The following is a 20,811-nucleotide window of genomic DNA, read 5'->3' as shown; positions in this document are numbered from 1 at the left end:
CAGAAAAAAATAAATAACAAAAAAACATTGAGCAAAATGAAATAATAATCAAGAGTACGAAATTATTTTTGACAGAATTAAATCAAAATCAAACGGAATTGAAAGAAATTAAGAAAAATATGAAACGGAAATTAAAGTTAATTTTTTCAAATAAAATTTGTAAAAAGGTAATTACCCTCGTTAAGTTTTTCTCGTAATTCAAGTATCTGTTCATTGGGCGGACTACTATAGTATATTTTATAAAGGTCTAAAGTTGTGTCGGTGAATGCTCTTTCTTCAAGGACACGTGTGCATCTTTCGACTAAAATTGGAGCTGTACGAGTTGCCGAGTCGAACTGCGAGCATAGTGCTAATCCAAAGACTAAAAAGAAGAAAATATTAATAAAATTACCAAAAACAAATTAATTACAAATTTAAAACAATTTAATTATTTTACAAAAAATTCTCAATTTAGCCTTAAAGTAGAAAAATTATTTCATAATTTCTTCAATAATTATTTTTCAAATACAAATTAGAATAACAAATAGAAAATATAATTAATAACAATTTTCATTTAAAAAAAAAAACCTCCGATAAAAAAAAACTTTTCTAAGAAAGCAATTATGAGTAACAAAAAAAATTTCGGAGTATTAATTATTTTATTAGATTATATATTTATTATCTATTTTCTAAAGTATTTTTCAAAATTAACACTTTTTCAAAAATATGAAACAATTTTCTTTTTGAAAATAATCAAAACAAGAATAAAATTAATGGAGATATTTAAAAATTTGTCAATAATTTTCAAGTACCTGAAGTGAATCTATGAACACGAGAATCTGTTGGAATGCAAGGAGAGGGTAAACCAGTCGCTGAACAAGTCCTGTGAGCGACTAATCCACAATCTAGAAGCAGTAAAGACAATGCATAATTAACTAAGCGAAACACGAGCAAAAAAATGCTCTTTTTTTTACTGTTTACTTCACCTCTCTCGGCGGATATTTGATTTTAATTTTAAATTAGAAAAATTCTTCTCTTGCACCAAAAAAAAAAGAAAAAAGAAATTTCTATACAGAGCGTGTGTTTAATTTACCTTCACTTTTGAATTGACAAAATGACATTGTAATTGAAATGAACCATATTCATTGACAAAATAATATTAAAATAAAAATAAATACCTTCTCATGTGATGAGAATGTAACAAAAATTTTTTTTTCCAAAACTATATAAATTTAAAAATATGTACAAATATTTACAAGAATAGAATAAAGAATTTTGCAGAAAAAGATTTTTCTTATGGAAAAAAATGCATTATATTATAAAATCTACTTTTTTTTATACTTCTTTTCGCATATAGTACGTCTTAATATTTTGACATTTGAATCAAATATACAAAAGTACTGTATATAAGGTAATAAAAATTTTATACTTTCTCACAACTTACAAGTGGAAATTACACTCTTTTTTTCATTTAACTCAACCAACCAAGAGATTATTTTATTATCGCGCATAAAAAAAAGGAGTATGTTGTAAATCCTACATAAGCCATAAAATCTTTATTCGAAATAAATTAATCATTTATAGGTTTACATTCCACTGTAATTTTTTTTCTTTTCTCTTTTTTCAAATAGTTGAAAATGATAATTGTCTAATTTTATTCTCTCACTTGAAAACAAAAACAAAAAAAAAAAAAAAAAAAAAAAAAAAAACTCGCAATCTAAAATACGAAATAACTATTTCCATTTTGTCTAGACATTCAAACAATAAAAATTAAACGTCAACAAATTAACACTGATTTAACAAATTTTATATGCTAAATCAATATTATTAATTATTGTTAACTATTTATTATTTTTACTTAATTATTGTTATTAATTCACAGCAATTCGATTTTCTATTAGAATTACACCATTTTTTATTATTAAGTATTAACTTCAATTTTGAAATAATTTCAGATTCAAACTTAAGAAAATCACTTAATAAATAATTAACTATTATTAACAATTTTGAAAGATTTGAATAAAATTCAACGAAATAATTCAATTATTCTGAAGAATTTTAATAAAATTTTACAAAATAATTCAACTATTTTAAAAAAATTAAATAAAAATCTATTCACTAAATTTTCTATAAATAATAAAATTTGTTCTATAGAAATTTAAATATTTTGAAAATTTTTTTTTAAATTCATCACTAAATTCAATTATTTTTATTAACAATAAAATTCTTTGCAGAAATTCAATCATTTTCGAAAATTTCAATAAAATTCTTCACTAAATTTAATTATCATGGAAAATTTCAATTCAATTCTACAAAATAATTAAATTGATTTAAAAAATTTTTTTTAAATTCATCACTAAATTCAATTATTCTTATAAACAATAAAATTCTTCCCTGAAATTTAATTATTTTTCAATTTTCAATTAAATTCTACAAAATAATTCAATTAATTTTAAAAATTTTAATAAATTTCTTCACTAAATTCAGAATTATTTTATAAACAATAAAATTCTTCGCAGAAATTAAATTATTTTCAAAAATTTTAATAAAATTCTTTAGTTAATTCAATTATTTTTATATAGACAATAAAATTCTTCACAGGAATCCAATTATTTTGAAAATTTTCAATATTATTCTACAATATAATTCAATTATTTTGGTAAATTTTAATAAAAATTTTCACTGAGTTCAATTATCTTGAAAAATTTCAATTCAATTCTACACCTAGAGAAATGATTTATTTGAATTAAATAAAATTTATTTCAAACAAATAAAAAAGGATATTTGTCACAGAACCAACTAAACTTTTATTTAGCTCAAATAATATTTTTTATTTGAATTAATATATTTCGTTTAAATATCCATTTTTATTTAAATGAAAAAAATTTTATATTTTCTTTAAATATATTTTATATTTAGAACAAATAAAAAACACTTTTCATTTTAATAAATCCTGTAAGCATTCTAAAATATTAAAATTCACTTATAACCTTCAAATAAATTTAACAATCACAATCACTAATGGAACTTTTAATATTCATTAAAATAAATGTTTATTTTTATAAGAATATTTGTTAAATAAAGTCAGGTTTTTTTATTGTTAGTCATTTTACTTTACTTTTTCACTTCATATGTAAAAGTCCACTGTCACATTTTTCTCACAAAATCTCAAATAAGACACTAAAATGTAAATGAAATCACATACAAATCTGTTACTTTGTACTAATTAAAATTTTCACTTAAAAAGAAAAATTCTGTACTTAAATCAATTAAATTTGTTAACTATTCATGATGAATAAACCTCTTATAATTGTACGCGTTAAACTGTTAAAAGCAAAACATCTTATTGTTTTACTATAGCAATGCAATATGCGCAGGCGTCTACTTATAAGTCAAACAAACATTTATTTGAATCAAATATATTTTTTATTTGCTACAAATATACTATTTCATAAATTGCAAATATATTTCTTTATTTTAGATTAATTAGTGCATTTATTTGAAATAAATATTAGTTTATTTATTTTAAATAAAATATTTATTTGCAACAAATAAATTTTTCTTAAATATACACTTTTAGTTAAAATAAATAACTTTTTTCTCTGGGTGTACAAAATAATTAAATTACTCTAAAAATTTTTTTTAAATTGTTTACCAAATAAAATTATTTTTATAAACAATAAAATTCTTCATTGAATTTCAATTATTTGGAAAAACTTCAATAAAATTCTACAACAAAATTCAATTATTTTGAAAAATTTCCATTAAATTCTACAAATTAATTCAATTACTTCAAAACATTTTTTTAACTTCACTGAATAAAATTGTTTTTATAAACAATAAAATTCTTCATAGAAATTCAATTATTTTTAAAAATTTTAATAAAATTCTTTATAGAAATTCAATTATTTTAAAAAATTTAATAAAATTCTTCATAGAAATTCAATTATTTATTAAAAATTTAATAAAATTCCATTCAAGAATTAAATTATTTCAGATTCAAAATTATGAAAGTTCGAAAATTATAACATTGTTTTAACAAAAATGTTACCTTTTGAAAAAAAAATTCATTTGTTTACGCAAAATTAATTTCTTTAATTAATATTATTATTAATATTATTAATTCGTTATCAGGGTACCCAGCAAGAATTGAGAAAAATATTCCTGACTATTCCTGACCTGTTTTCTGACTTAAAAAAATTCTCTGATTTCCCTGTCCACTGAATACTCTAGTTATTAATAAGTTGTTATTATTAGTTAGATATTAATTAGTACCATTAATTTATTATTTATTATTATTAATTACTTCTAATGGTGTCCGAAAGAATTGAAAAAAAAATTTCCCAAATTTATTCCTGACTATAAAATTCTCTGACTTTCTCTGACTTATAATATTAACCCTGGTTAATATTATTATTAATTATTAATATTTTAATTATTAATATAATAATTATTAATATTAATAAATAAAAATTATTATCAGTATTATTATTAATAAACTGGCAAATATAAATTAATAAAGAAAAATGATAATAAAAAACAAATTTATTCTGTAAGCAAAACAAGTGCTAAAAAAAATGATTCTCTCCCACAAATTCAACTTATGTCAGAATCTATAAAAACAAATAATTTCCTACATTCTGCCTCTTTCTCTCTCTCTCTCTTTTATAGAAAAATATTATGTTACATCAAGGTTAACCGCTAAATTACAAATTAAAAGCAGATTCAAACGGAGAGAGAGAGACCCGGTTGTGTCGTAAAAGAATCATTGTATGCATTCGTTCATATAATGAACCGCATGAGGATCGTTTGATCTTAATGTTAAAATGTCATCAAGAGATTCGTTTAAAACTCATACATTGGCTCGTAAGATTAGCATTAATTTGAGCGTGCGCCTGTTACACGATACGCACTTATACTCAATTGTCATGTAACTTCATCTATACAGAATTTTACATGCACAACTTTGTGCATTTACTATGCGAGCCTCGAAATGTTTCGCAACCGGAAGCCATAAAGTCGACTGTTGTCGCTTGTTAGCGGCGCCTCAACCATTTAACACCACAATATACACTCATCTGGCACTCATTTTTCTGTATCTACATAATTATTATTATTATTACCCCTCAAAAAAAAAAGTATCAATCGAATTTTTAATTCCAATCTAAGATGAATTTTCTCTAAAAAAAAATCACTTTTTTCTCTCTAAAAAAAGAAACCACTTTCTACAATTATTTATTATATTTTTAATCAAAATTTACTTGAATCAAATAATTTTTACTTAGGTCAATATTAACTTTATTTATTTTTTGGCATTATTACTTATTTTCTCCAAATATTAAAATTATTTAATATAAATTAAAATTATTTGACACAAGTAAATATTTATTCCATATAATAGACAAATAATCAGTTATGTAAATAAAATAAACATTTTCCATTGTATAAAACAAAACAAATTTCCATGATAAAATTAAATTTTGTTTATTTCCATTGTTTACTCGTTAACACTAGCAAATAAAAATATACTAAAAAGTGAAAAAAAAAATAAAGTAAACTAAATGATAAAAGTAATCAGTAAAAAAAAAGTTGAATGATCTTCATTTTCTAGAATATAATTATAAATATACATATATTATGTAAAAAAAATTTCCAGCAGGAAAATTATCAGAAATATTTAAACGATTTAAAACAAGTATATAATGCGTTCTTGTTTCTGATAAAACTATGTCTAATGCCAATGACAATTCACTAAGCAGTTTGCCTAATAGTCTGAAAAACCTGTTCGTTTTGCAAAACCTTTGTGCATAACTCTAACGAGTGTTTAAACACACTTAAAGAGTTAAGAATAATTAGTGAATATGTTAAAGAAAACTAAAATCACAATAAATATATCTCTCACGTAAATATTTGATTTATTAATCGCTTATTGAAATTTTCTCACACATATAGAGAGAAATTATTACGCTTGCGAAAAGAAATATTCAATAAAATTCGTAATAATAAAAATTTGCAATTTTTTTAAATTAAAATTCTCGAGATAAATTATTTCTGCAATTTAAGATTTGTTTTCGCAAAAAAATTTTTATAATAGAAACAAATTGTTTAAAAAACAATTGTTAGAGAAAATTGATAAAAAAAAACAATTGTTTAAACAAATTGTATTAAAAACAATTGTTCAAAAAAATTATAAATATAATATATATACATATATTTTTTTTTCTTTTTATTTTATATTCTATTTTTTGGTAGTTAGTTTTGAAAATAAAAAACTGAATGAAGAAAAAATTTCGTTCACTTGAACAATTAAAATTTTAGCCAAATAATTTTTTTAACTATAGTGAATAATTCCGAAAAAATCAAAAATATTATCGAAATAAAATTTTAGTTATTTTTACTTTTTTTTCAACATTTAATTGTAAATATTTATCACTAAATTGAACTAGAAGACATCTTGTGAATAAAATGTTAAAAAAAAAAAAATTACTTTCATAATAAATAATTTTTTCCCCATAGTAATTCCATTAAAAAAAAATTCCCCTTTTTCAGAATAATAAATAATGATATTCAAAATGGTTTTCCATTCAAAGTAATTTATGTCTAATATTGCGGAAAACATTATTTAAACGTGACCTTAAAAAAAAGTGCAACACATATTATATCGCGCTCGGTTATTTTAAATAAAAAAATTTGAACCTATTTATAAATTACAAATTTATTCATGGGACAAAACTCATTAGCCGCAATGTGGCATTTAAACACCTAAATCTTTGTCAATCACTTAACAACATGATTTTCCCTCCTTTAAAAAAAAAAAGAAAATCATTTTTCAACCTCCAAATAGACATAATATTATATGATTGATTTTAAAATAGAAAAGACTGCAATTTATAAGAGCAGGATTTTAATCTTATAAAAAGAATTTTTAAAGATGAAATTTTTCTTTTAAAATCAGGTCAATAGACTTTACAAGTCACTTGCCTCGGAAACATTTTATTTTTCAAGATATCTTCAAGTTTAATCTAGTGGAAAAAATATTTATAAGAATGTCCTCGATAGGGTACACTACATTTTAAATTTGCCGTTAAAAAAAAAAAATTAAAAATAAAAATAATATCTCAATTTTAATAATTTTTCCCCAGAAATTTTTTTTAATATTTTGGTTGGATAATTGAAAATATAATTAAGATTATTCTATTCCAATTTTTAAAAAAATGTCCCTAAGGTTCAAAATAACAATTTTTTTGTTTATTTTTTCAAGTCGATTTTTATTGCTTCAAAAAATTATTGCTATTTATTGCAAAAAAATTTTTGAAAATATTTGTTCGCAACTTGTGAATAATTGAAAAAAAAATATTTTGTTAATTAGAAGAAATCTCAGTTTTTACCTAGGATAATAATAATTATACCGACGTTTTCTTTCTCCGCTTTCTACAATTATCTCGCATCTATCAATTGATTATTATGTTTGCAGCAACTTTAAATATTCGCAATATTATTCAAATCCCAATAATTATTTCTCAAAAATTTCAGTAAATAAAGTACTTTTGGAAAAAATTGATTTTTTCATTAATTTTTCTAATTAAAAATTACTATTTTTTCACTAAACATTAAAATCATAATTCAATTTTATTTCAACTTAATTGAAAGAGAATAAAATTCAATTTAGATCAAGTAAAATTAAATCGAGAAGATTTGAAATTAATTTAGAATTAAATATATTAATTTGAGATGAAATAAATTTAACTCGAGACAAAATAAAATTAAATCTAGACAATTTGAAATTAATTCGAGATGAAATAAAATAAAATCGAGTTTAAATAAAATTAATTCGGGATGAAATAAAATTCAATCGAGACGATTTCAAAATAATTTGAGACGAAATAAAATTAAATCTAGATGATTTGGAATGAATTCGAGATGATTTGAAATTAATTCGAGATAAAATAAAACTAATTCGATTCGAAATAAAATAAATTCAACAGAAAATAAAAAATTAAATGCCATTCTGAATTAATTAAAAAATAAATTTACAAACTTTGTCAATTATTTTAAAAAGAACAAAAATGTGAAAGAAAAATATTTCAAAAAAAAAAAATAAAAAGATTTACAATGTAAGAAAAGTACAAGAAAGTCTTTTAATTTTAATCACAATTTAAATCAAGATAATTAACAATATACTTTCTTTCCCGCGATGTTTTTGAAGAAGATTAAAGAGAGTTTTAGTTTCAAAGTTTTGATAGCTATTAAGAAGTCATATTAATCATTCACCAAGGGATGGTTTTCCTCAAAAGCAATTAATTTCTCTGAATTTTCTTCTTTTCTAATAATGAATTTTAAGAACAATTCATTTTCTAAAATGCCAACTAAATTTTTCTTCCTTCCTTTTTTCTTTTCATTTTTCTCTTCTTTTTTGGCAAAATTGCCAAAACAATTTTAAATAAATTGCCAACGAGTTTATAATAAATTACCATCAAGACTAAATAAATTTGCAAACAAATTTCAAAGAAAATGGTAAACAAGTTTTTAAATAAAGTGCTAAAACTAATTTTGTCAAAAAATTGTCATCTACCGAAAGTGAAGAGTAAATTTGTGAATTTATTTACTAATTACTATCAAAAGCACACAAGAGGGGAGAAATTGTGTGTGTATATATATATCTAAGAAGTGATATAGGCGTAAAATTGTGAACGCGGCTCAATCAACAATCAATTAGTCAACTATATGATTGGGTTTAATGATCAAGATTGTCATATTATCCCCAAGTGGATCAATATTGAAATATTATCAAGGTGAAGTATCAACACAAAAAAAAAAAAAGAAAAAAAAATGAAAGAGCAGAAAACAATAAAGATGCGAAAAATTTACCTTGGCAGAGAAAGCCTTGATGTAATAGACCCCTGAGGTATTTATGGCATTTTTCGCACCTCTCCAAGACACTGAAACTATGAGGCACGAGATTGTGAGCGTTGCTGGTGGTGCTTGTGGTGGTTGACGTAGTATTGACATTGCTACTATTATTGCCAGTGCCTCCCGTTTCGTTGACGGATAATGTCACGTACGAAGTCTCCGAACCAGCTAGAGTCGAAGGAGACGAGGGTTGGCAAAGTTCCTCGATGCATACTAATATATTCTTCTGATGGAATTCATCCTTTATACCCATGTTCTGCAAAAATCAAAAATAAAATATCACACAAAAATTTATCTCAATTATCGAAAAAGAGAGCAAGAAAATTATCTCAATTATCAAAAATCGAAAAAAAAAGTTATTTCAATTATCAAAAAGAAAAAAATTATCTGAATTTCAATTTTTCAATAATTTCAGATTACAAATAAAAAAAAAATTCATTTTTAATAATAAAGAATTCAATATCTTGTAAATTCTTCCACAATTATTTAATAAATTGTTTTTTTTTCAATTTTTGGAAGACGTATAAAAGGTAAAAGAAAAATATTCTTTTACTTTGTTATAAATTTTTTTATATTATTTATAAAAAAGTAAAAGAGTGTCTTTCTTTTACTTTTTATACATCTTCCAAAAATCGAAAAAATTAATTTATAATAAAGAATATAAGTTTAATTTAATTAAATTCTTAAGAATATTAATTAGAGAGGTAAAATTCATTAATTAATATTCTTTATTATTTAAAAAAATGTTTGTAGATAATTTCGAAAACAATTCAATTATTTTTACAATTTTTAATTACATTCTTCATAGGAATTCAATTATTTTCATAAATAATAATATTCCTCACAGGAATTCAATTATTTTCCACAAATTTTTATAAAATTCTTTGAAAGGATTCAATTATTCTCGAAAATTTTAATGAAAATCTAAGACACAATTCAATTATTTTTTAAAATTTCAATAAAATTCTTCACTGAATTCAATTGCTTTTAATAAAATTCTTCGAAGAAATTCAATTATTTTCCACAAATTTTTATAAAATTCTTCGAAAGGATTTAATTATTTTACAAAATTTTTATGAAATTCTAAGATACAATTCAATTATTTTTTTAAATTTCAATAAAATTCTTCACTAAATTCAATTGTTTTTAAAAAAAACAATAAAATTGTTCGCAGATGTTCTTTTATCCAAAAAAAATGTTTTAAATACTTTATGAGAATTGAATTATTTTCAATATCATTTTAATAAAATTCTTCCAAGAAATTCAATTATTTTCAACAAATTTTTATAAAATTCTTCGAAAGGATTCAATTATTCTCCAAAATTTTAACGAAAATCTAAAACACAATTCAATTATTTTTTAAAATTTCAATAAAATTCTTCACTGAATTCAATTATTTAAAAAAAACAATAAAATTCTTCGCAGATGTTCTATTATTTAAAAAAAAAATTTTAAATACTTTATGAGAATTGGATTATTTTCAATAAAATTTTAATCAAAATTCTTAAAAAAAAAAATAAATAAATTATCAGTACAATTTTGATTAACTTTCTCGAAATAATTCAATTATTTTCCAAAAAATTTAATATAATTCTTTATAAGAATTAAATTATTTTTAATAAAATTGTAATCCAAATTTTCGAAAAAATTCCAATTATTTTCAATACAATTTTGATTAAATTTCTTGATATAATTTAATTGATTTCAAATATTTTTAAAAAATTCTTCACAACAATTGAATTATTTTCAATACAATTTTAATCAAAATTCTCGAAAGAATTAAATTATTTTCAGTACAATTATTTTAAACATAATTTTAATCAAAATTCTTGAATGAAATAAATTATTTTTCATTTAATTTCAAAATATTTGGAATTAAGTCAATTATTTGAATAAATAATAAAATTCTTCATATAAATTAAATTGATTTCAATAAAATATCAATAGACTTTTTTCAAAGAATTTAATTATAATAAAAATGTTTAATAAAATACTTCGCAAAAATTCATAAATTTTCAAAGATTTTAATAAAATTCTTTATAAGAATTTAATAATTAAATTGAATTGTTTGTAATAAAATTATTGTCAAAATTCTCAAAAGATTTGTTTAGTTTTTAAAATTTGAAGAAAAATCACTTTTTAACTAATTAACTAATTAATTAATTATTATTGTTATTTATTGTTCTGAAAATTTTTGATAAAATTCTTGGAAAAATATTCAATTATTTTCAAATACTTTTATTAATTGATTTTTAATTGATTTTTAACTCAAAACAATTTCGCTTAATTAATTTTTGTTACTATTAATAATTTAATCTTCAAAGCGAGGCCTCTTCAAAACGTTAAATTAGAGTACTAATTTAAACTTTTTAAATGAAAAAATAAAAAAAAAAATAGGAAACAAAAAAGCAAATAAAAGTAAAAAGTAGAATTTTTAACGCCGAAAATTTAAATTCACAACACTTCTAATCAAAAATTAATGAAAAAAAGTACTTTTCACATGAAAAGCAATAAAAATTTTTCGTTTGAAAATTTTTCTCTTGAAAATAATTAAACGATCTATAATTGAAATTCCAAAAATTTTAATTCAATTATGTTCTCTAACAATTCCTTCGTTCACTAAATTTTCTATTTTAATAGAATTTTCAATTTACACTCTACACAATTCGACGACATCAAAGAGAATAAATTTCTTTAAAAGTGTCTCTTCAAACAATAATATAAATATTTATCGCAAAAAAGAGAAAAAAAACTTTGATAAATTTTCGTGTGAATAATAAATGAAACCGAAATATAACAATGAATAGATTTAAAATGACTGAAGAGAAATATTTTTTTATTTTCCTTATGAATAAAAAAAAAGAATTAAAAAAATATTTTCTAAAGAGAAGAAGAGAAGTCGTGCTCACCATTAGCTTCTCGCGGTCCAGATGAAGTAGATCGCTACCCTTAATGTCCTTGGACTTGAAAACGTCTGCATAGCGATAAAGGTTGAGAGCAGACATCCATTCAACAACATTTAAAGATGTCCACTCACTGACAGGCTGAAAACGAAAAAAAAATCCACTGTTATTAATCATCATCAAAAAATACATTTTATTTCAAAATAATTGAATAATTTTTAATTTTAAAAATAGTTTTTTGTTCATTTATAAAAAATTTTTTTTGTATTCAAAAATGTCCAATAAGAATTATTTTCACTTAGTTCTCGAATATTGTAAAAATATTACAAAATTATATTATAATAATTAATTTTATAAAACAATTTTTTAAGGATAAAATATAAAAATATAAATATTACACTGAAAAAAAATTTATTTGATTAAAATAACCGATTACTTGTTTAATTATTACCAAATAAATATTTACTTGAATGAAATAATTTTTCTCTAAATCAAATTTTGAACCAATAATTATTGAAACCAATTAGTATTTGAAGCAAATACAATTTAATTGACTCAAATAACAATTATTCGATTCAAGTAAATATTTAATTAAAATTATTTTCTAAAATAGAAACAGAAAAAAGGACAGAGAGAGAGAAAAAAACACTGACGTATCTACACATCTTGAATCAATACCACACCTCAAAAAAGCAGTAAATCAAGTTCAGGTATTCAAAAGTAAATTGAAAATTTGTAAAAAGAGACGGAAATTGACAGGAGGGATAGAAACTTAATTTTTTTTTCAATCTCACTTAAATCTATTTTAGGAAATGGTACAAGAAAACTCCAAATTAAGAATTTCATTTTCCAAATACAATTTTAATTATCAAGGTTATTATATTTAGAGGTCAATTTAACAACATTGTACCTGTGTAAACTCACGTAATTCTCTAATTATATTTAATCAAACCAATGAATCATCCGCTAAGTGATTTTTAATTTCTACATTGTAACATTTTTTGTAAATTAAAATTTTTTTCTATTTTTTATTTCAATTAAAATTTTTCTTCTTCACGATTATATCAAAAATTACTCCAACTTAATATTTTTTTAAAATTCAAATATTCAAAAACTATTGCAAAAAAAGTGTAAACAATTTTATTTTTGCCACATTGAAGCATGAAAATTTATCACTGAATAAAAATTCAAAAACGATAAGAATTTTCGATTGTCACTAAAATTTATTTATTCGCAAATTCTGAAATTTTCATATTTTATAATTTTTTTTTTTTAAATAACAGTGAAAAAAATGTCATTCAAATAAATAATTATTTGTCCATAAATAAACGATTACTTGTCTTTAATCAAATAAATATTTAAATAATTAATTAACTTATTTATTTAGTTATTTAGTAATTAATCAATTATTAATTTTTTTTTTCAAAAAATGTTTTCGAAAACTACCCAGTAACACTTTTGATCATAAATTGCTTTCTAATTTTAAAAAATTGATAAGAAAATAAGTTCATAACTTTTGATTCGACTGTCTGTCCTTTATCGTCTAAAATACAGTAAAAATAGAAAAAAAAGTAACGTGAAAAAAGAAGAGAAAAAAATTACAAAGAAATTTTTAATTCAAATATATAAAAAAGATAGATAATATTCCAATTAATTATATCTAACTTCAATTTTACTTTCATCATAGTCTCAGCAGACTTGACGTAAGTACAACTCAACGTACAATCTAAAAATGATAAGATTACTTTTTTTTATGAAAATAAATTAAATCGAGATTAACTTTTTTTTTCTAATTTTCTCATAAATCCATACTCTAATTATCATAATACATGTATTTTTCAAAAAAATTTCAATTTTCAATTTTAAAAAGAAAAATCTATTTTACATATCTTATCTCAAAATAAAGCCTTCTTATATTTTTTTTTTTTATTTGAGAAAAAAAATCCGATATTAAGTAATTAATTACCGATTATATCAGAGAAACAATAACAATTGATTAAATTTTGCTTTAATTAGTTATGATTAAATTTTTGACTCGAATTTAGTGAAAAAAATTTGTTTAAAATTAACGAAAATTTTTTCTTTGTCTGTTCCTTCAAACACTACGAGACTTTTAAGTAGGTAATTTAGTGTAAGTAATTGTATATATTTAGAAGGAAATAAAATTTCAATTTTTTTTTTTTTTTTGAATAAAAGAAAAAGTGAAAGAATAATCAACCATAAATAATGATAATTAAGTAACCTTTTAGTAAGTTATATTAAGTAGACGTTGAAAAACAGAAAAATCAAAGTCAAATTCTTTGTGGACACCTGTCACGTTATCATTCATTCAACATCTCTCCACTTGTTTAACAGAACATTAACCGCTTTAATAAGCTGTAAATTAATGGAGCTTTATCACTATTTGTTAAATGTTAATAAACTGTTTTACAGCTTTAATAAGTTACTACTGTGAAGATCATTTATTAATAATTTTAAAAAAAATAATAAAAGATGCCTGCTTACGAAAATAAATTTTACTTCGATTTTTAATAGTTGAACTATTCTTTTCACTTTTATGATTATAAATATAAATTTATTTTTGGACATTAGTTAATTAAAAAAAAATTAATTTCATTTATAGTAAATATTAGTCTAATTAAAGCAAATGTTAATTTACTTAAAATAAATGTCAATTTACTTAAAGTAAATATTAATTTACTTAAAACCAATATTAATTCATTTAAAGTAAATATTAATTTATTTAAAAAATCAATTAATTTATTTTTATTAATATAGATTATTCGCAGGAATTTAATTTTTGCAGTATAATTTTAATGAAATTTCACGAAAGAATTCAATTATTTTTAAAATTACAATAAAATTTTTCAAAAGAATTCAATTAGTCTCAGTTTTGAAAAAATGTTTTACATAAAATTCAACTATTTTCAGTACAATTTTTATAAAATTTCTCGAAAGAATTTAATTATATTCGAAATTTTCAATTAAAATTATTATAAAAATTGCAATATTTAAAAAAAAACTTTAAAAAATTCTTTACAAGAATTTAGTTATCAATCAATTTAATTAATAAAATTATTTATTATAATTATTAACAACATCGATGATATTAAAAAAATTATAGAAATTCTTCGAAAGAATTCAATTTTCAATAATTTTAATAAAATTCTTCATAAGAAGAATTCAATTATTTTTAATAAAATTTTAATAAACTTCCTTTAATTATGTTTTAAAAATTTTAACAAATTTCAATAATGAAATGTTAAATTACAATATTATTAACCAATACGATTATTTTAAAAACTTGAAAAAAAATTCTTCATAAAATTCAATTACTTTTAAAAATTTCAAATTTAAAATTCAAAAACTGCATTATTATTAAAAAAATTGAAAAAATTCTTTAAAATTCTTTACAGTTTATAAAACTCTAGAAAAAAAATTAATTATTCTTAAAAATTGCAATAAAATTCTTTACAAGAATTGAATTGCCTATTTTTATAAACAATTAAATACTCCGCTGAAATTTCATTATTTTTTAAAATTTCAAATAAATTCTACAAAATTTAATTTATTTACTTTTAAAAAATTTTATAAAATTTTCCACTGAATTGAATTATTATTATAAAATATAAAGAATAAAATTCTTCGCAGAAATTCAATTATTTGTTAATAAACAATAAAATTCTCAGCTGAAATTAAATTATTTTTAATAATTTCCATAAAATTCTACAAAATAATTGAATTACTATTACAAATTTTAATAAAATTCTTCACTGAATTCAATTATTTTTATAAACAATAAATTTCTTTGCTGAAATTCAATTATTTTTAAAATTTTTAATCAAATTCTTCACTGAATTCAATTATTTCTATTAACATTAAAATTCTTCGAAGAAATTCAATTATTTTCAACAATGTTCATAAAATTCTTCAAAAGAATTCAATTATTCTCAAAAATCTTAATGAAATTCTACGAAACAATTTAATTATTTTTAAATAAATAAGAAAATTCTCCGCTGAAATTTAATTATTTTTAATAACTTCCATAAAATTTTACAAAATAATTCAATTACTATCACAAATTTTAATAAAATTCTTCACTGAATTAAAACTTGAAAAAAATTCTTCATAAAATACAATGACTTTCAAAAATCTTTAATTAAAATTTTAAAAACTCCATTATTATTTTAAAAAATTAAAGAAATTCTTCAAAACAGTTTAAAGTTTATAAAATTTTATAAAAAATCATTTATTCTCAAAAATTTTAATAAAATTCTTTACAGGAATTCAATTATTTTTAAAATTTTCAATAAAATTCTTTACTAAATTCAATTATTTTTATAAACAATTAAATACTTCCCTGAAATTTAATTATTTTTTAAAATTACTATACTTTTAAAAATTTTAATAAAATTTTTCACTGAATTGAATTATTATTCGCAGAAATTCAATTATTTTAAAAAATTTCATATTCTACAAAATAATACATTATTATTTTAAAAAATTTTCTTTTTCTTCACTGAATTCCAATTATTATTATTATGAACAATAAAATTCTTTTGAAGAATTGAATTATTTTCAATACAATTTTAATCCAAGAATTTAATTATTTTCTTTAATTTCTTCACTGAATAAATTAATATTTAAATTTTTGGTTTAAGAAATTAATTAATGGCGTTATTTTCACCGAAATAAGTGTCACTGTCAACTTCTTTAGAAAAATAGTATCTAAATAGTTGAATGATGTGAAAATAGTGTCAAAAAAGTATCAATAGAACGAGTCCGAGGCCTGCATTTAAAATATCAACAAAGAATAATAATTTCAGAAATATTCCCAGAGAGAAATTTTTAGAATAGAAAAAGAAAGTTCAAAATAAAAAAAAAATCTCTAGAGGAAAAAAAAAAATTACTGCACCTCAGCAAAATTCTAAAAATGGTTAAAAACTTATTTTTCATTTAACTTCTAAAATAGAAATCGTTGCATCTATTATATATAGATATAGATATATTTGAAAATGAAGAGGTTACGAGCCAGTGAAATTGGTCTTTAAACTGGTAAGCATTTTCTGAGGTGAATAAGAGGAACACAAGTGGATGTGTGATGCCAAAGTAAAAAGTAAAGATAAAGCATGCAACGAATTAGAGAAAGTGGGAGGAGAAACGAAAAGTTATAGGCAATTAGTGCTATTTTAAAGTGGCAATTCGGTATCCCGAGTGTTGAACTCCCGGCAAATATTCACTATGGTAAATATTTCAAATGTCTTATGCTTTCAACCCAATATAATACTCGAATTGTTATTGCAAGGAGAAGAATAGAAAAATAAAAAGACTAGAAAAATAAAACGAAGAATATAGAAGCAAAAAAGAAAAAAACCAGAAGAAAAAACCAGAAGAGAGAAAAATACATAAATTACTCGAAGGAATTATTTTTGTTTTCCATAAAATCGTTAAAATATAAAAATAGAAAATTTATTTCCTTTCCTCCACTCGTCTTCATTATTATATACTTAAACAACAAAAAAAAACTGAAATAAAAAAGAAAAAGAAAAAACTAAAATCAAGAAAAATACTTGTCAAGGAATTAATTGCGTCTAAATGACAATCTTGAAATCATTTAATTTAATAGTACAACATTTTTAACTAATATTAATAAGAAAAATAATAATAATTTCTTATTTTTATTATTATTATTATTATTTATATTACTACTATTATTATTTTCATTACCATTATTATTATTTTCATTACTATTATTATTATTTTCATTACTATTATTATAATTACAATATTAATTAAGTTAAGAAAGAAAGAAAAGTATTTTCTTCAAATAAACACTTTTTTATCTATTCTAAATTCTATTTACTTGATTCAAATAAATATTTATTAGACAATAGTTATTTAAATAGTTATTTAAACATAGTTATTCAATATATTAATTCATTGTCAAACAATTTGTTCCCCTATTGTGTAGTTCAAATAAAAATACAAAAAAAAATCAAAATAAATAAAAAAAAAACTGGAAAGAAATCATTTTTAGTTAAATAATCATTTATTTGAGAATTATACCTAATAAATACTTATTTGATCCAAGTAAATATTGCTCAAATAAAATAATATTATCTTCAATCAACATTCATTAGATTCGATTCAAGAAAAATTACTTTAAAAAATCAATAAAATTTATTAATTGAATAAATAATTTTTATCAATAATATAATATTTAATTTTAAAACATTTTTTATTTTTTTCCTGGCTAATTTCATAAATATTTGTTTCAATTTAAAGAAACGATATAAAAAAACAGATAAATTTATTAATTATTATTATTAATTTTATTATTAACTATTATAATCTTCGTATTTCATTCTTTTATTCTGTCTGTCCATACTTTGAATTTAGTTTTTACATACTTTTGTTTTTTTCTTTTTTTCTTTAAAAAATATTGTTTAACAAATCGAAAATATGCAAGTATTTTTTTCATGATTTATAATAAAACAATATTTGAAATTAGAAAATATAAAAAAATTATGATTAACAAATAAATTTTGTTTATTATATGCTTTCTTCTATAACAAATTTCGTTTGACTGATCTAAATTATGCAAATTTTTCTCCTTTTTATTTTTTAAAAAATATGAGAAAATTGTTAATTGTTAAAAAATTATAATTAAGAAATACGAAATATTTTATACATAATTTATATTTCTCAATAACAATATTGTTCAGAAACTCATTCTTTTCTATTCTATTCTATTTGTAAATTACAACTTTTAATTGAAAATGAAATTGAAACTTTTTAAATTTTCAGAAAATAAAGGAAAAAATTTTACTCAAAAAAATGTTCTGTTACATTTATTTACGAATTTCTTTAATTGTAAAATTATTCGAAAACAACAATAACTTTTTTTTTTAAATAAATATTTAATCAATTCATGCTTTACAAAATATTTAATAAATATTATTTTTCCATGGAAATGAAGAATTTCAAAAATTTCAAATTCAAATATTTTTAAATTCAATAAACTTATAAGAAAATTTTTATAAAACATGAAGATAGCGATTGCTCCGAGTCGAAGACTCGGAGTGATCGATTTCTTCATATTTTATAATAATTAAAAATAACCCAGTGATAAAATTATTATTTTATATAAAAATATTGTTACTCAAACTTCTTGGAAATTATTTTCATCATTTCAAATCAATTATTATTTTCTACAATTTTGAATTATTTTTTATTAAAATAATTGAATTCTTAAAAAAAAATTTATTATTTATTGATTTTTTATTTATTTATAATTTTATTTTTTATTATTTATTGAATTATTGCGAAGGAATTTATAAAAAAAATTTGTAAATAATTCAATTCGTGAGAAATTTTTATTACTTATGAAAATAATTAAATGTTCGCGTACTATTTTTGGGAATTTGAAATTAATTTGAAAATAATTAAACTTTGGGCAAGAATTTTGTTATTTATAAAGATAATTAGGATTTTAACGAGAATTTTTTTTAAATTTGAAAAATAATTGAATTTTACAAGAAGAACTTTATCAGTCTTGAAAATAATTGAATTTTTGCAATTATTTGTAATTTTTCCAAAATTGGATTTTTTTTAGTGTTTTCAACAAAAATTTGAATTACAAATTTTTAAATTCTATTATTTTTAAAATTGCTAATTTTATTTCTTAAAAGAATTGTTGCTAGTAGAATAAATAATTTGTATTGCAATATAATATTATTAATTATAAATTATATTTTATATAAATTTTACAGTATAATTTTTTTTTCGTGAATTATTTTTTTAGTGTTTTCAACAAAAATTTGAATTACTTTTTAAAATTGCTAATTTTATTCCTAAAAAGAATTGTTGCTAGTAGAATAAATAATTTGTATCAATATAATATTTTTAATTATAAATTATATTTTATATAAATTTTTTTTTTTACAAATATCAAAATTTGTTTCAATTAAAAGAAACGATATAAAAAAATCGATGAATTTATTAATTGAATAAATAATTTCTAATATAATAATTATTGATTTTTTTTCAGCAATTTTTTACTATTTTTTTTTGTGGGTAATTTTTATAAATACCAAAGTGCGACATAAAAATGCATTTTTTCCCCTCAATATAGTTAGAAATAAAAAATATCTTTTAAAACGAAAGATAAGGTAAATATTAATAAAAAAAATAAATAAATAAAAAAAAGACGATAATAATAAATTTCCAATATTAATATATCGTTAAAAATTTATATTCGCGATGTGAGTAATAAAAATGCAAATAATAGTCAAATAACTATATATTCAAAGTAGTTCTGGCTCTGAAATGATTTTAGAAACTAATCCAAGAGGAACGAATGCAGCTCATGTCTCAAGTGACACATGACAGATTAGATATTATGACCGGGTGTTAAGCAATATGCAAAAGGTCGACAATTTATTAATGTGAAGAGAAAAGAAAAGAAATAATAATAAAAGGAAAAATTACAAAGTAATTTTTTGTTGTCCCCAATTTTAAGAAAAGATGCAATAGAAAAAGATAAAATTAAGAAAAAAAAAAAGAATGACAAAAGATTGGTTCTCAGAGGCTTTCACGAACATTCGTTAGAGTAATTGCGCTTGTTCGTATATACCGACAGCCATTATCGGTTGGTATAATATCGTCGTTTAGGTTAGACTTCGCTAATATAAGAAGATAACATAATATAGCTCACTTGTCTCACTTTAACAAATACAATGAACGTGCAGTTATACGAGTGAAATTTATGACTTAAAAAAAAAACTTTTTCACATCTGTACAATCATTTGTTCAGTTAAGATATAAAACGAAAAAAAAAAAATATTAAAGATTGCAAATTTAAACGATTGATAAAAAAAATGAAGATAAAAAAATGATAAAGGGAAAATTATCTCCATTACAAAAAAAAGTCTCTCTCTTCACAATATTCCATGTGTCTCGTAAATTAAAAAAAAAATTTTTTTTCAAAAGCATTAATAGAATGTAGAAATGCGAAAGG

At 20.3% G+C, this 20,811-nt stretch overlaps 1 protein-coding gene across 2 annotated transcripts in view; it reads right to left on the bottom strand.

The window, feature by feature from the left end:
* Positions 1-20,811, bottom strand: part of LOC122509398 (phosphatidylinositol 3-kinase regulatory subunit alpha) — a 114,929-nt gene that overhangs the window by 8,853 nt on the left and 85,265 nt on the right. For both annotated transcript variants that reach the window (XM_043623431.1, XM_043623430.1), the window contains 4 exons: positions 11,799-11,933; positions 8,848-9,145; positions 792-884; positions 176-361 (listed from right to left, as the gene is read on the bottom strand). In XM_043623431.1, coding sequence (XP_043479366.1) covers positions 176-361; positions 792-884; positions 8,848-9,145; positions 11,799-11,933 — 712 coding nt within the window. The remainder of the gene's footprint in view (positions 1-175; positions 362-791; positions 885-8,847; positions 9,146-11,798; positions 11,934-20,811) is intronic.

This window comes from Leptopilina heterotoma, unplaced genomic scaffold, assembly GCF_015476425.1.
Source record: "Leptopilina heterotoma isolate Lh14 unplaced genomic scaffold, ASM1547642v1 Lhet_60, whole genome shotgun sequence".
Taxonomy (NCBI): Eukaryota; Metazoa; Arthropoda; class Insecta; order Hymenoptera; family Figitidae; genus Leptopilina; species Leptopilina heterotoma.
The sequence above is the reverse complement of the archived record's forward strand: the minus strand, read 5'-3'. Positions and strand labels throughout refer to the sequence as shown.